Source organism: Acipenser ruthenus, chromosome 29 (genome assembly GCF_902713425.1).
Source record: "Acipenser ruthenus chromosome 29, fAciRut3.2 maternal haplotype, whole genome shotgun sequence".
Classification (NCBI taxonomy): Eukaryota; Metazoa; Chordata; class Actinopteri; order Acipenseriformes; family Acipenseridae; genus Acipenser; species Acipenser ruthenus.
In genome coordinates, this window is record NC_081217.1 from 14,769,242 (window position 1) to 14,785,143 (window position 15,902).

At 39.0% G+C, this 15,902-nt stretch overlaps 1 protein-coding gene across 1 annotated transcript; it reads right to left on the reverse strand.

The window, feature by feature from the left end:
• Positions 1-816: 816 nt before the first annotated feature.
• Positions 817-15,223, reverse strand: LOC131702042 (lysine-specific demethylase 9-like). The gene is made up of 7 exons (XM_059003507.1): positions 14,540-15,223; positions 13,220-13,875; positions 7,307-7,444; positions 6,813-6,955; positions 5,216-5,383; positions 4,851-4,959; positions 817-4,544 (listed from the first exon to the last, which is right to left on the reverse strand). The coding sequence occupies exons 1-7, from the start codon at positions 15,153-15,155 to the stop codon at positions 4,008-4,010; spliced, it is 2,367 nt and encodes a 788-aa protein (XP_058859490.1). The 5' UTR covers positions 15,156-15,223; the 3' UTR covers positions 817-4,007.
• Between the last annotated feature and the right edge of the window lie 679 nt (positions 15,224-15,902).

A 15,902-nucleotide genomic window follows, 5' to 3' on the forward strand; every position in this document is an offset into this window, starting at 1 on the left:
TTGCTGTTTTTCAACCCCAAATGTGTGATTCCACCAAACTTAGAATTCCACTTCCAGCCTTTAATATGTACTGGTATATGAATAAGCGAGCTCCAGCAAACAGGCAACACTTTAACTGAGTGGAATCCCACAGCTCCGTTATTACACAAACGATTCATCATGATGATCAGTGAGATTGGCTGTAGAAATCTCCTACTACTTAAATGGAGATATTCCTCTAAACAAGACTAAGACAGTCCTGGAATGGTAACAGCACATGTTTCATAATTCTGTTATGGGACTGGCCAGAACTCCAGTCTAAAGCTGTACTGAACACTGAAGTTTGGGAGTGGATTGCAAAAAATAAATACAAATGTGAGGACAGTCTGAAAGCTTGGTGTCTTTGTCATTGATACAAACACATGCTATATCCTGGCAATGGAAATGGAAGAAAGATGAGCAGCTGAAGAAGTACAGTAGGGATAACAGATTTACTAAAACCCACAAGCACCCCTCACAGGAATTTAATGCTGTCCTTAGTATGTAACGCAATGCGCTGTCCACTGCCAGCAATACATTCACTTTGAAAATGCATGACACATTTACTAAGCCTCACTATTAGTATGCAGTGTTAGCTGTTGTCAGTAACTGTTGATTTGAATCTTTATAAAGTCTAGTGATGCATTCTGAACTGTGGGCCCAGTGATGCAACCTAAAATCCCACACTGGAGCATTGCTTGTTATAGGTTTGGTAACACTAACTTGGTGTTCCTTGTGCAGTTAACAAACCCACAGCTACACTTTGGTGGTAACATAGAAGTGTACAGGAGACATGAAAACAGTTTTTCTCTTTATTTATAAAAATACAGAAAAATGTCTATGCATTCTACATTATCATTATCAATTATTATTACACATCAACACACATGTACAGTATCCTACTAAATCAACTGCAAAAGAGATATTTCACAAAAAGGGTTAACTATATCATCTGCTGATCGCAACACATTGTGCTATTATTAAAAAGAAAAAGGAAACCCTTTGTGCTCAGACAGTAATAAGAGATGCTATTGAAATGAGAGCTACACAATCCACACCGTCCTCCAGGCAAACAAATACATTAAACACAACAAAACAAGAAAAAGTGTCAGACTAGCTGCCAATTTATTTGATTCTCGTCTGGGACAGGCTGAGTCCATGTTTTACTGTGAGGTTTAATCCAGGCAAAAATAAAAATAAAAATGATATATCTATATATATGGTGATTAGAAAGTAAGGTTACCACATCAATAATATGGTGCGTTGATGTGGTAAACTTACTTTCTAATCACCCTGTATGTATGTATGTGTATGTATATGTATATGTATATGTATATGTATAGAGAGAGAGAGAGAGAGTTGTCCATTCTAATTGATGGAAATACAACACAAAGTGCATGTGCAAAATACAGAAACAGCGTACCATTTTTTGATAACATTACAATTTTACTACATATATAATAGCACACAATTACGTAGAATATCTTGATTAGCAATGTATTCAAACTCATCAGGTTTCTTTATTAAATAAATTTGGAACATGCACGTTAAAGTGTCATTAGGGGATATTTGTGTTTAATTGAATGATAATTTCTTTGTTTTTTCATCATATGAAACCTTTAAAAATTAATTCAGGCTTCCATTGTTTCACTAGTGAACAAAAGACAAGAAATGCAAGGCTACACAAACTCAGAAATGTCATATAGCTAACCTTTAAGCTATGATCAGGAATCAAACAAGTGATTAAAAACTAGATACTTTAAAATGTCCCTGTGCAAAAATGTCGGCGATGTTGTTCCATAATTCTACCAGGCTGTAAACTGATCTAAACTGTCATTGCACAAACAAAATGTGCGATTCAGAGAGATCCAGAACACATACTAAACTGATGATTTCACAGCCCTTAATAAGCAGGAGTCTTGAACTACATTACCTGAAAAAGTAGGCAATCTAGACTGGAGCTAATTAGGTCTGTGAAAACAGGCATTACAATTGCATTATTAAAAATACTAGTTTACAGTTTATTCTTTGTAAGATCTCTACAACAAAAAGTGTTACTACACATTTTAGCACAAGTGAGTTTCTATTTTTTGCCTTCAACAATAACTTATCCATTTTCTAAACATACACCTAAAACAACTAACGCAATCTGTGGGTCAACATGAGAGTTTACTGAAATAGGAAACTATATACATTTTTATCATTTCAAATTAAACAAATATATGTGAACATTAATCTACACGATGTTTCAAGTACAGGAAGCTTCCATTAAAAAAACACGCTGCTCTTCCGCTGCTCGTATCAACATGTAGTCCCTTGTTCTGCCACTAGAGGGCATTTTCTTGTTTAACTTCAAACACCAGTCTTGTTTCACAGCCCTTAATTAGCATTTACCTTGGACCATTTTACCTAAAATAACATTAAACTATGGGTTCACAGGCTCAGAGTGGCACTAACCTTGGACTTCCTAATATTACCTTAAATAAAGTTGTCCAAGACTAGTGCTAATTGGGGTCTGTGAAACCTTAGTTTAAGGGATAAACCTGGATAAGGGTGTCTGCTAAGAAATAAATAATAATAAAAATAATAGTCCAAGATTAGGGTTTGCGGGTAACTTGGGTCTGTGAAACCTGCCGTAAGGGCTGGATTTACTAAGCTTTTGCTCCAGTGTCAAATTTGTCCCCAAACTGTGTTGGTGGGATAAAAAGCTTCTAATTTTACTAGAAAGCATCTCATTTTTAAATAAAAGAAAAAAAAAAGATCAAGCGGTTTTCAGAGGGTTTCTCTATAACTCCAAGCAAAATGGGTCATAACACCTTATAAATGTGCAAAACCAATAACTTTCAATGCATGTTAAACCAGAGCAGTGTAAATGATTCACATGAAAAACCCCTTTATCATGAATTCAACATCAAAAACACTAACATAGATATCAAATATGGAACTTTACAAACACAAAATGAAACAAATAAAAATATTGCTGGGAAGCAGAATATACAGTGTGAAACCTTTTGAAGCTGTAGGAAATAATAATAATAAAAAAACCCTAACATTATTATTATTATTATTATTATTATTATTATTATTATTATTATTATTATTATTATTATAATATAAAAGGCAGAAAAGTCCAGGATGATAAAAGATATTTTAGTCATTATTTACAGTTCCCATGTAAGTGCTCTTCTTCATCCAGCTTTGGCCGTTTACACAGATAATCATTTCTAATATATAATTAGAAGTAATAACAAAGTTGGTGCGACCTCCTAAGCCAAATGCCACCCCTTTGAATCCAGGTAAGTTTCACAACGTGAAAACACAAGTCATTCAATCAGGACATGCTTTGTTCAGAAAAAAATGCTGCCTGTATTCTATGTACGTTTTATACGGTATAACATATTTACATTGCATAGGGACTGGTGAAGATAAGACTATAAATACTTCAACACTTTCAGTGCATGATCCTACCAATGTAAAACCAGTGTCTCTGACCAATGGCTTTAGCTTTCATTTTACTTAGTATTACAAGTATACTGAAAACTCTTGATTAGACTTCATGCAATCTGAAACAATCTATTCAAACATTCTCCCATGAAGTGGGTGCTACATTCTACAAAATCTTGGTCAGGCTCGAGCCTTCAATTTGAAAATACAGGACCTTTCATTTCTGCATGGAAGTCTGAGCCGAGTTCTCTATATATCTGTATAAAAAGGGCCACATGCTTATGAAATTTCATCACTGCAGAACCCCTAACAATTATTTATCTTTAAATATGCCCACCCCCCAATAAAATCTCACATAAACAACATGACTGAAAGCAAGCTGCTGTGCACAGTGTTGGAGGCAGGCTATAAGCAAGCTGCTGTGCACAGTGTTGGAGGCAGGCTATAAGCAAGCTGCTGTGCACAGTGTTGGAGGCAGGCTATAAGCAATCTGCTGTGTACAGTGTTGGAGGCAGGCTTTAAGGTGTCGTGGATGAGAGTCTAGGTCATGGGAAGGCACTGTCGGCGACAAAGTTTCTGGCTGCAATACCACAGGAGGAGCTGCTGCTGGTTTGGGGGCCATTACTGGTTGATGTTTCTGTCTGCAATAACACAGGAGGAGCTGCTGTTGGTTTCAGGGCCATTACTGGTTGATTGTAGGCCTTCGCTGTTGCTGTGGACTGCTGTGGGGTTACTGGTTTCTGTACCCGTGGCTTAGGAACAGAAAAAAGGTATTTTACGTCCACAGCTTCAGGCTCTGGTTTTGACGCAGGGCACGACACTTTGGTCTTGGTTTCTTTAGGCTCACTGCATCCCGTACAGTTGTTTTTACATTCCGTGCTGGAGGAGCTCTCGCTCTCAGGGTGATATTGCTTGAGTCGTATGTGCCATGCCAGGCTGCACACAGCAGACACAGTTTTGAACTGGTGGATGACATTTCGGGGTATGAAGTAAATGTCATCATCGTACAACTGGATCCTGGAGTAGCGGATGCCTTCCCTTCTCAACTGGTTTAGTTTTGCATCATCCACCCACTGAACACACTAGAAAGACGACAAAATCTATTTGCATTACAGAAATATCATTGTGGTAAGTAAATATAATTTGGTTAAAATATTGTCAACAATAACTACTAAAATGAAATGTTATTGTTTCAATTATAATTATATCCTTTGTGAATTTATCGATAACTTAAAAACAGAAAGACAAGATGGAATGGCAAAGTTTGCAGAAAACACAAAAAAGTACAAAAAGTGAGTCATGACAGATCAAATAGTTTACCTCATTACTCAAGCATGCAACTACTAAAGGCTCTTTATCCCTACATGTTTGTCTCGTTGCTTAAATACCTGGGACACAGGTGGTTCGTACAAGTCTAGTTGTAATCTCTGTACGACATCAGTAAAATCTTCTGCATGGAAACAAACCACATCTTTGGTTATTCGAGGTCGGTCGCTCCTGAAATGAAACAGTACAGTTTTAAATCAGTGCAGTGCATTTCACTGTCCAGTTTAAACAAGTCCAATAGTTGTTGTGGCAATCAGGCCATCACTGCAGGTGCTGTAGTGCAGCCAGAGGACCCGAATGTCTAATCAACAGCAGCTTTAGCAGCATAGCTTTCTAATCAAGCACGCTGAATCGGATACTCAAAACCTCTTCCTCGAATGGGTTCTGTATACAGCTATCCAGACAGCGCTTTCCCTCCTTCACCTACCATTCTCCACACTGCACAGCCTTCAGGACTCCCACCGCAGCTGTGCTCTGCCAGTCAAACCCTTGTCCCACGTGATCTGCATGGGCCCGAGTCCGGTCTTCAAACAGGACCTCACGGGGCTCGCTGGCTCGAGGCAAGTAATGCAGGTTCTTTATTTCATTCATCGACCTGCTTGGCAAAACAAAACAAAGTCACTCTTCAGAAGAGCACATGCGAAGGGGTGTCCAATCACTGTCCTGCAGGGCCATCCCAATCCAGGGTTAACAGGCACAATGAAATAATGAACTGTTTTAGGGTCTGGATCGAGGGTTATTTATAAAAAAAACAAGAAAACTCTTTCAAGGATTTTTAACAGCAACACAAAATGAGACCCAACATGTTAAAAAAAATACCTCCATCTGAATTCAATGAATACATGTATAATGTACATAATCTTTATGTTTATGTAATATTTTACATTATTTAATTTTAGGACAGACAGTAAATACATAAATGTCCAGTCATCAAAATGCTTGCTACTGTACTTTGTGGAGAACGCCATGAATATAGAGCCCTGTGTTTCAAACACAAACTGTATCTTTAAACTGAATAATTGTACAAAGTTTAGTTTTTTAAGATTAAGAACTTCACCCGTAGCCTACTGTGACAGAGATAGAATGATTCTTGGTGTTAGATCTCCCTCTCAACCTGTGAGGGCACGGTGTAAGAGGAACAGAGTACCCTTAACTAAATGGCATGACAATTTATTCCTTTGGAAGGGGGCGGAGCTATGGTACCCAAACTCAATGACTCGGACGGGAAACGGCGTGGCATTCGAGGATTGGAGGAGTGGATGCGCTCGTTAACCTAGGGGTCATGAGCGAGGGTATAAATAGGGGACATAGTGTAAGTGATCTGTTCCTTGGTAAATGGTTAGTTTCCAAACCTACAGGTGTTGCAGTATCGTGAACCGTGAGTTTTGTCTTGTGTTTGTTAACTGTTGTCTGTTTTTTAATAGACTACCAGTAGCACGATCCGGAGCTGTAGCGAAAGCCAGCATAAACCCGGACATCACTTTCACCCCTGCATTTCACAGAGAACTGTAATCCACCACTAGCACTCATTCACTGTCACTAAAAACTGTGTTTGTGTTTTGTCTTTAGCGTTGGTGTGTAAAACTGGACTTTTGGTTATGGATCAAACCCGGGAATTACAAATACAGAGTGATACACGCTGCTGTATTACTCCATCATTATTATTTACAGTTGTTCACCATAAGGCTCTGGACACTGTTTAATAAATCAATAAACACCCTTGCACTTGCAAATCATTGTCTGTCTGTTTTTGTATCCGCTCTGCACTGCACACACCTGTAACCACTCATGACTTTGCCAAACCTACATATTAAAAATACATTAATGGTTCTGTTCTGGTTAAAGTGCTATAGCAAACCACAAGTAAAGTACTATAATGTTGCTTGTTTTACTTATTTTGCATGTCTTGTGACTCAGATGTAGTTAGAAACCGATGGAAGAGCTTGCAGGACCAACCAAGTTGCTCCAAGTACTCACAGATCAGAGACACAGTATATAATGAAGTGAGTTCGGGAGTCTCATACCGTCGTCGTTTAAAGGGGGACTTTGGCATGTCTGCTGTTGGGATCATCTGTTCCCCTGGCCTCACCCACATAATGGGTCCATCGTCACTCTGAGACCTGCACTGCAGCTGAAGGCTGGACAGACTGCCCCATGGTAGTGTCATCTGAAATAAGAAAATAAGTTCAAAACTGAATAACTACAGAGGATGATGCCTCTTTACATTTAGTTTCGTTCAAGCAAGAGAAACGGATCAAACATCAATAGCCCTAAAGCATTTCCTGATTTATGATGCAAACACCACACATCTCTTTAGGAGTCTCTAAATCATCAGCACTAGCACTATGGATTTATTTATTTAACCAGGACAGAACCCTTGAGATATACATCTAATTTTCACAACCCTTGGGACTTTAAATAATGGTTTGAACACTTAAACAAAAAAGTACAGTATTTATTTTTCATAACAAGAATGGGATTTCATTATATGCTATCTAAAATCCACACAATGTTTTACCTTCAAAAAGGGGGATTCTTCCAGCATATCAAGGAACTCTGGAAAGTAATCCCCGACCTCTTCATCCACAGCTCCGACGAGGCTGATCTGCCTCATGGCACCAGCCCGGTACGTCCCAGAGCAGTACGTCCGATTAACCTGCAGCACCACAACAGAAACACAACACACACAAAAGCAGCTTGTGCAGTGTCTGGAAGGGCAAACCAGGTCAATGGTGCAGTGGGTTATGCACGGTCACGTCCCTTTGTCTGGTCCAGCAGCCTTGTGGTTTGTTAGGGGAAGCGATTTTTAGGTAACAAGCTTCCAGTGAGTAAATTGGCCCACCGTTGGACATTAGAGATAAGACTGGCCCAAAATGTCATCATGATCTTTTTTTTTATCAATTTATTATTGGAGTAGTGGTTAGGGCTCTGGACTCTTGACCGGAGGGTCGTGGGTTCAATCCTAGGTGGGGGACACTGCTGCTGTACGCTTGAGCAAGGTACTTTACCTAGATTGCTCCAGTAAAAACTCAACTGTATAAATGGGTAATTGTATGTAAAAAATAATGTGTACAAAAATAATGTAATTGTATGTAAAAATAATGTGACATATTGTAACAATTGTAAGTCGCCCTGGATAAGGGCGTCTGCTAAGAAATAAATAAAAATAATAATAAATTATTATTATTATTATTATTATTATTTTTTAGAAAACTACTGTATTCCTTTGAGTTTAAAACACACTTTTTAACCATTTTTTTGCTTCTCATAGATATCCTGCATCTTAAATTCGAGTAGATCATATAGTGGTGCATGTATTAAATTCGCCAACAAAAGACGTGACTACCCGAGTGCACAAACAGCAACGTGACTGACTGACGAGAAAAGACGAACCAAAACGTTACTGTCCAAACTCGAATCATCCATGAAATACATGCAGCCATTTTCAAAGAAGAGTCATTAGCATCCCGAGGAATTCAAAGAAGCATTTACAATTTCAGTATTTCTAACAAACAGTTCCAGCTTGGACAAAGTGGAAATGCAAGCAACACCACAGTTCACAAACTGGGAGAAAAGCCGGTGTGTGTGTGTGAGTAACCTCCATATGTGTATGTTATGTTGGTATTGTGCATACCATTCTGACTGTTGTGTTTGTAATGTGCTCAGTGCTGTTGTGGTTGCTGGGTTACATGTTGCCTGATGTCGTGTCGTGTTGTGTTGTGTCGTGCTTGCTGTTGCAGGATGTGTGATGCTGTAAGTGAGTGGTGGTGTGTGCACGACAGAGACGCCATCTTAAGTATTATACAGTACGCAGCACAATAAACAAGCTCTGTGGTTAATCTACAACAACACTGTTTCGTGTCATTTTTGTGCGATACAACAGTGTAACTGAGGTTGTATCTTTGTAAATGCATATTTATTTGATGTTTTATTTTTTCCTCAAATTGAGGGTGGTAAATTTGGGCTGCATCTTCAATTCGAGGGTGTCTTAAATTCAAAGGAATACAGTAGTAAAACGAATGGAAGACTGTACTGTGTGTGTAAACTGCTGACAGGCTATTAAAAGATGACAACTAAAGTCTCACACTTGACAGGTAAAAAGGTATTTGAAAAAACTGCTTCTCTTAGCAAATGGCTCTAAAAAGAAATGTCTTTTTATTGGTGAAACACGAAGAGATCAGACAGACAAATTGCCCAGATCTGTTTTTAAAGATTCTGGTCCTTCTAATTGATGCTGAGAAACCTATAACAGAACCTCTGTCTTATCAGCGTTTAACTAATAAAATTGTTGGAACACCCACCTCTTCACATCAGTGAAGCATTCAGCTAAGGCTGATACAGCCAGGGTATCATCAGGTTTTACAGAGATGTAGAGCTGTGTGTGTCATCGGCATAGCAGTGAAAGTTAACACCATGTTTATGGAGTATCTCACCCAGTGGTAACATGTACAAAGAGATAAGAATGGGTACCAGTATAGAGCCTTGGGGAATGCCACAGGCAACCCATGAAAATCCAGACGGAGTATGCTAATGAAACAAATTGCTGTCTGTTCATGAGATATGACTTCAACCATTTTAGACAATACGGGACAATCCATCCCAGCTTCTGAGACGATCAATTAAAGTGGTATGGTCCACTGTATCAAATGCAGCACTTCAATCTTAAAGAACAGGAATAGATACACAGCTAGAGTCTGCACTTCACAGATCATTCACCCCTCTGATGAGCGCAGTCTCTATACTGTGCGAAGAACGGAAACCCCACTGAAACTTTTCAAACACTTTGTTACTCTCTGTATTGTTTTCAGCGTCGCTCGTCACTCTCAATTATTATTATTATTATTATTATTATTATTATTATTATTATTATTATTATTATTATTATTATTATTATTATTATTATTAATTTCTTAGCAGACGCCCTTATCCAGGACGACTTACAATTGTTACAAGATATCACATTATACATTATTTCACATTATACAGATATCACATTATTTTTACATACAATTACCCATTTATACAGTTGGGTTTTTACTGGAGCAATCTAGGTAAAGTGCCTTGCTCAAGGGTACAACAGCAGTGTCCCCCACTGGGGATTGAACCCACAACCCTCCGGTCAAGAGTCCAGAGCCCTAACCACTACTCCACATTGCTGGAATGTTTTTTATTAGGAATGTTTATTAGGAATGTTTTTTGAAAGTGACAAAAATCAGTCTAGTCATCACTAGTGATTGCTTCCGGTTTGTATGTTAGTTTGCTTTATTTTAAAATAATTATCAATCACCTGTTTGTAGCTTAAACACAATTACATAATGTGATTTTTTTTATTTTTTACTAATCTCAATGGAAGAATTTAAAATGTCACTGCCGGCATTTCATAGATCTCTTCAATTCTCTCCCCACATACACAGTACTCAAATTATGAAGCAGACATTCGCACTTTCTAAAAAATGTCAGAGAAAATTAAGCATGCCAGTGATAATGTTCAAGAACCTGAAAAGATGCACACTTGGAATTACAGGGGACAATGCAACCTGTGGCAAAAAAAAAAAAAAGTTTAAATGCGCAAGACAAAACAACAAGAACAGTTAAAGTTTCAGACATTCCGGAAATCTCTGATCCCATGGGTTGGGTTGTCTATGATGCAGACAATATTTTAATTTACTGTAGTTATTGTACTGCCGCAAAGAAAGCCTGCCGAGATGTTTTAAAAGTCAACTTAACAAAACACGGCTGTACAAAAGACCACGTTGCTTCTACTGAGCGTGCCATCGTCAGTACCTTCAGCAAAGAAAAGGAAGCCATTATATCACAGGGCTTGAATTTCAGCGTGGGATCACGGAAATTGAGTGTTTTCCAAGTTGCTTCCGCATATCTGCAACTTTCAGTGCGGGAAAATCCTGCAGAGATATTTTAAGACGCCAAGCTACTGTATTTACCCAATTTAGAATGCCTGAAATGCTACAACAATCTCTGAGGAAGTGGGTGTCAGAGAATTTATGAGCCGCATTCTGTGTAGTTCTGGTTAAAATAAATAAATAATTAAAAGTAGTGCTGGATATTTTAAGTGCTGCGATACTTTATTCTCTCGTACATGATTCTTGGCCGCTGTCTTTAAGCATTAAAGAAACTCATTACACTGCAGTTCTGGAAAAAAGAAAGATGATATTAAGTCTATCTACGTGTTGTTTTGCAAGCGGTGACTTTCGCTTTAACTCTTAAAACTCAGCCCCATTCATTTTGTGGCGCCAGGGCATTGACGGTTATGCACATATTACAGATTAAGTGCTTTCCAAAGACATAGTCAGCGTGTGTGTGCGGTACTCCTAGCCGGAACTACGATCGCATGAAGTTAAGCCTCTCATCATGTGACAGAGTTCACAGCTTAGGTTTCGTTTAGAGTCTATTGCTCCGTCACTGTAGCAGCTAGACTGATAGGGGCAAGACTTAGACTTAGAGGCTCAGCTTCCCCCCAATGTTCATTTCATATTGAGGTTCAATGGTGCAGTGTTTTTTTTTAGCCATCTATGATTATAATATTTATAGCAGTGACCAAACATGATTTTTTTGGAAAAGCTGATGAACAGCTGTTAGGTCTCCTGAAAGCAGCTTATTTTAAAGCAACACCAGTGTGAATAATGATGCAGTAAAATATATTAGTTTTCTAAATGCAAAAGTGCCTTTTTCGCCATCCCCCTTCATTTTGGAATCCCCCCCCCATTGGCTGCAGCACAGGGGGGGAAATCCCCCCCAGCACACAAAAATGAAATTCAAGTCCTGTATCAGCTTTGCATACTGCTTATTACCTTGCCAAGAACAGGCCGGATTCAGACTTTGGGGATCTAATTATGTTCCAGTGAAGTCAGGTAAGAAACATTCAATTCATGTATATAAAGTAAAATCTCACTTAACAGCCACATTAGAGGTTACCGTGAAAAATTAAAAAGCCAAATTATTAGCTCTGATTGCTTTCACAACTTCATAGATCTCCATAAAGTCACCATGATTTGCAGTCCCAAACCAAAACCTGTTAATTAAACCAAAACCTGTTAATTAAACCAAAACCTGTTAATTACTACCAGTACCTCACTAGTGCCACCTAGCCATCCCTGCAGAACTAACATCGCTTTCATTGAAAATGTAGCACCGATGTGAACAGCTGACTGCGAGAGTGGTTTCAGCCGCTACAATGCAATAAAAACAGATCTAAGAAATCAGCTTAAAGTGACACGTGTAAACCTGCTAATGCACATGTCTGTGGATACGCCCAATCTTGAGAACATTTCTGAATTTGCCTTTTAGAAGGCTTTCCAATACTGGTGCAGTGACAATAAGCACAGGGTTCTGGTTTGAGATGTTGAGAATCCTCTTCAGTGTTGGAAAGGTGAAGCAAATGTACATTGTGCCAGACAGTGCATGTATATTGTTCAAAACAAATCATTTGAAATTGTAATTTTATCAATTGAAAAGTCTCATTTCTAGATTTTCTTTTTATTATTATTGAAAAGAAATGAGTATTTTGTGAGAAAATAAGTAAATGCCTGACTACATTAGAAAGGAATGGAATGCTACTATACACCACACACTTATAATTTTTAAATAAGATTTGAGTTACTGCCTTGTAACAACTGTAATATATTGCACTACACCTTTTATTTAGAGAACCTGAAATGAATAGGATTTATTTTTTTACATGAAAAGCACTTGGCAGGCTATAAAAATGATACTGGAATGTTTCTGTTTAGTGCAATGTTACAGGTTTTATTGCCATGTTATATTGCAAAACAATTGCAAAATAAACAAGGAAGCAAAATCCATTCTGTTAGGAGTAATGTATTGCACAACAATGTACATACAATATATCTGTCTATCTATCTATCTATCTATCTATATTATAGTAATTTAAGGTACAGGTGGAATAAAAACAGGATGCGTAGCACCAGTACTGACTACTGAATTTCTCTAGTGACTAAAGTTTATTGAAAGGATTAGTCACTAGTGTCTACAAAACAGAAAAGCCAGGGAAAACCCTGCCCTCAAGAAATGAATTCAACCTTAGCTAGAAATGGCACATTTGAAATAGGTCTATAATTGTTAAAAGCAGTAGGGTCTATGTTTGGTTTTTGAAGAAGAGGTTTAACCACAGCCATTTTGAAGGCAGAAGGAACTACTCTTGATGACAGTGAACTGTTTATCATGTCCAAGATAATTTCACTCAAATCATTGAAAACTGCTTTTAGAATTTTGATTGGAATTGGATCCAGCAAGTAAGTGGAACAATGAATTTGCATGACCAATTTATTGAGATCTTGTACTGTAACCTGAGAAAGATGCCATAGCAAAACTAATCTGATTACACTGCACATTCAAAGAAGAGCCATGAGCGAAAAAGAAAGCAAGGGCCACAAGGGTGAGCACACAACCTTACCTGAGAATGAAAATTTGTGATACTGGTTGTTTCAATGTCCTTCTTGCCAAGGATCTCCATTTTGACCGGAGTGCTGGGGAAGTTGAAAGCGAAGTAATCCAAGAAGTCTGGCAGGAAGGCAGCGGCCCCATGCACAATGGCCAGGGCGTACTTAGCTGCACTCTTCTGGCTTTCACTGAACGTCAGCCTCAAGAACTCCTCTGCGAAGCGCTCCATCTCCACGGGAGACAGGAATGAGAGTTCGTCCATGTAAGCATGGAGCACAGAAGCCCCTCCGTTGGGCTGGTGCTCCTCGTGGATGAAGCGCCCGTACTTGGTGCCCGTCTGTAAGCAGGTGCTGCGGATGGAATGGTCGTGGTGGGACAGGTAGGGTATCTGCACCCCGCTGGGCGTCCGGAACCCGGCTGTGCCCACGGTGGTCTGGCAGAGTTGCTCTTTTTTAAGGTATTTGAGTGCAGAATCATCAGCTAGCCCATCCAGCAGCGCGTCAGGGGCCAGGCAGGCGAGGCCAGTGCACACCGTCTGCACCTCCTTGTTGTACATCTTGACCCGCTTGCCTCGCTCGTCCTCTCTGTGTTTTTTCTTCTTTTTCTTCTTCATCTTCTTTATCGGGTACTCATCTGCTGCTTGCGTTTTGCTGTTTTCATCAGGAGGCTCTGTATAGATCAAATAAAAAGACATTGCCATGAGGAAAAAACAACCTTAAGCCAAATAATATTCCTTACAAATACAAATCATCAAAGTTGGTATTGTATGTCAAATACAATTTGAAAAGTTCTAAAGTAACAAGATTTCACTACAACATAATGAACGCTTTGAATCAAAATACCTTTTTTTCATTATGGTTTTTCTTCAAAGCACCAAGCAGTGCAACCTTGATATCAGTGGAAACAGTGGGAATAAGAAGTGACCTATTAAAATCCAATGTTCACCTTCGAAAGTGCAGTGACAAGAAAAAACACACACAACCATTTTTTCTTAAAGAAATTAAATGTAACATTTTGTTCTTTTTTGGGGAAATCGTCACACTGCGATGTACTGTACAAGCAGATTGTATAACCCATGAAAATGCAACACAAGCACACTACAACAAAGGGGCAGTTGACAGCAAAAGGCTCTACCTCCTACCCGAAAACAAAACAGTGCATGGCTACCAACAGACTCAAATTCAATTTTTTTTTCTGTAATGTATTTTATCTTTTAAATGCTGTAAACTGATTAATATTTGTATTGGCTGCTTTAAATTGGCTAGATGTCGGAAATCACACACAGGCGAAAGAGAAAAGTTGTATTTAAGAACAGCGCTATATCGTCTCTTACCTTTCTTTATTTTGTTCACGGCATCCTTCGCGTTAACCTCGCTGTTCTCTTTCTTCACTTTGTACTTCCTCTCTTTCTCCCTGTTGCGATCATGCTTCTCCTTGCCGTGGACTGGCTTCACTTTGGGCAGTTTGAGCGGAGAGAAGGTAAACAGAGCCGGAGCTGCTGGGGGGAGCACTTTCTGCGTCTTGGGCTGATGCTGTAAGTGTGTTTGAGTTTGAGTCTGTGTCTTGTCCACCGCTACCTGGGGCACCTTTCTCGGGGAGCCCTGCACGAGAGTCTCTTTCTTGCTGTTGTTATGGTAGTACTCGGACTGCGAGGAGTTGCGATGGTGGTGTTGCTGCTGGCTCTGTTGTTGTTGTTGTTGTTGTTGTTGTAAGTGATGATGGTGATGATGATGATGGTGGTGGTGTAGCTTCGCCTTTTTGACTTCTTTCTCAGTTTTCTCCCGCTCCACATTCGGAGAACAGGACCTTTTTTTCTTTTTCTTCTTCTCTTTATTAAATTTATCCAGACTGTCTCTTGCTTTTTCTTCAACTTGTTTTACACGGACCACACTGTCCTGAGCCGCCATTTTGAAAATACATTTAAATGGCACGAAACGCATAAGGCGCATGTCAAGAATGCTGGTGGTCCTGGGAGCTGTAGTTCGCAGGCATGCAGGTCACTTAGCTGATTGTAGTTCCAAAGCCTTACATCGTTATAACTGCGCATCCGGTATGTAGAATGCGTCATGTGGACTGTCGTTTTTGCGTGTTGGTGATGTACTCTGGGAAATATTGTATAATAAGGTGAAGCGTGCACAAATGCACGCAGTAGTTTGCTTAAATCTCTGACGTACGAACTTGGGAGGTGCTATGTAAATGAACTACAGTACTAACACATTGCAGTTATGAAGTACCGGTATTATCAGTTGATGTAACTATCTACTATTCCTTTCTATTTAAACCTTCAGGCATCCTGGTATTGTCTATGTATCCAGTTATTTTCCTTTATTCTTCGGTATTATTATTATTATTATTATTATTATTATTATTATTATTATTATTATTATTTATTTATTTGTTAGCAGACGCCGTTCACCACAACCGTGATGCACGCCTGCGTATCGGGTGCTACAGAAGTGACTCTCGGTGTGTTGTTATGCTGCTTTCCGTATACTGTACATAAATATTTTCACTTGTAATAATTACCATGAAAATAAATGGCTACAGTCCTCGTGAAAATATATGTTCATAATAATGTATAGTAAAGCTGTGCAGTATTTTGTATTGTTTTCACTACAGCTAAAGTAGCTCCGGACAACTCCGGTTGAATTTAAGCCCTGCCTAGTCACCAGTGACACGTAACTGTCACCAGTGTT

What these genes read in the sequence shown, in the direction of transcription:
- LOC131702042 (XM_059003507.1), bottom strand. Translation starts at nt 15,155, where the DNA reads ATGCGCCTTATGCGTTTCGTGCCATTTAAATGTATTTTCAAAATGGCG. An exon ending in AAGAATCCCCCTTTTTGAAG is followed by an intron (nt 6,956 to 7,306) that starts GTAAAACATTGT and finishes TTCTTATTTCAG; the next exon opens with ATGACACTACCATGGGGCAG. An exon ending in GCTGTGCAGTGTGGAGAATG is followed by an intron (nt 4,960 to 5,215) that starts GTAGGTGAAGGA and finishes GTTTCATTTCAG; the next exon opens with GAGCGACCGACCTCGAATAA.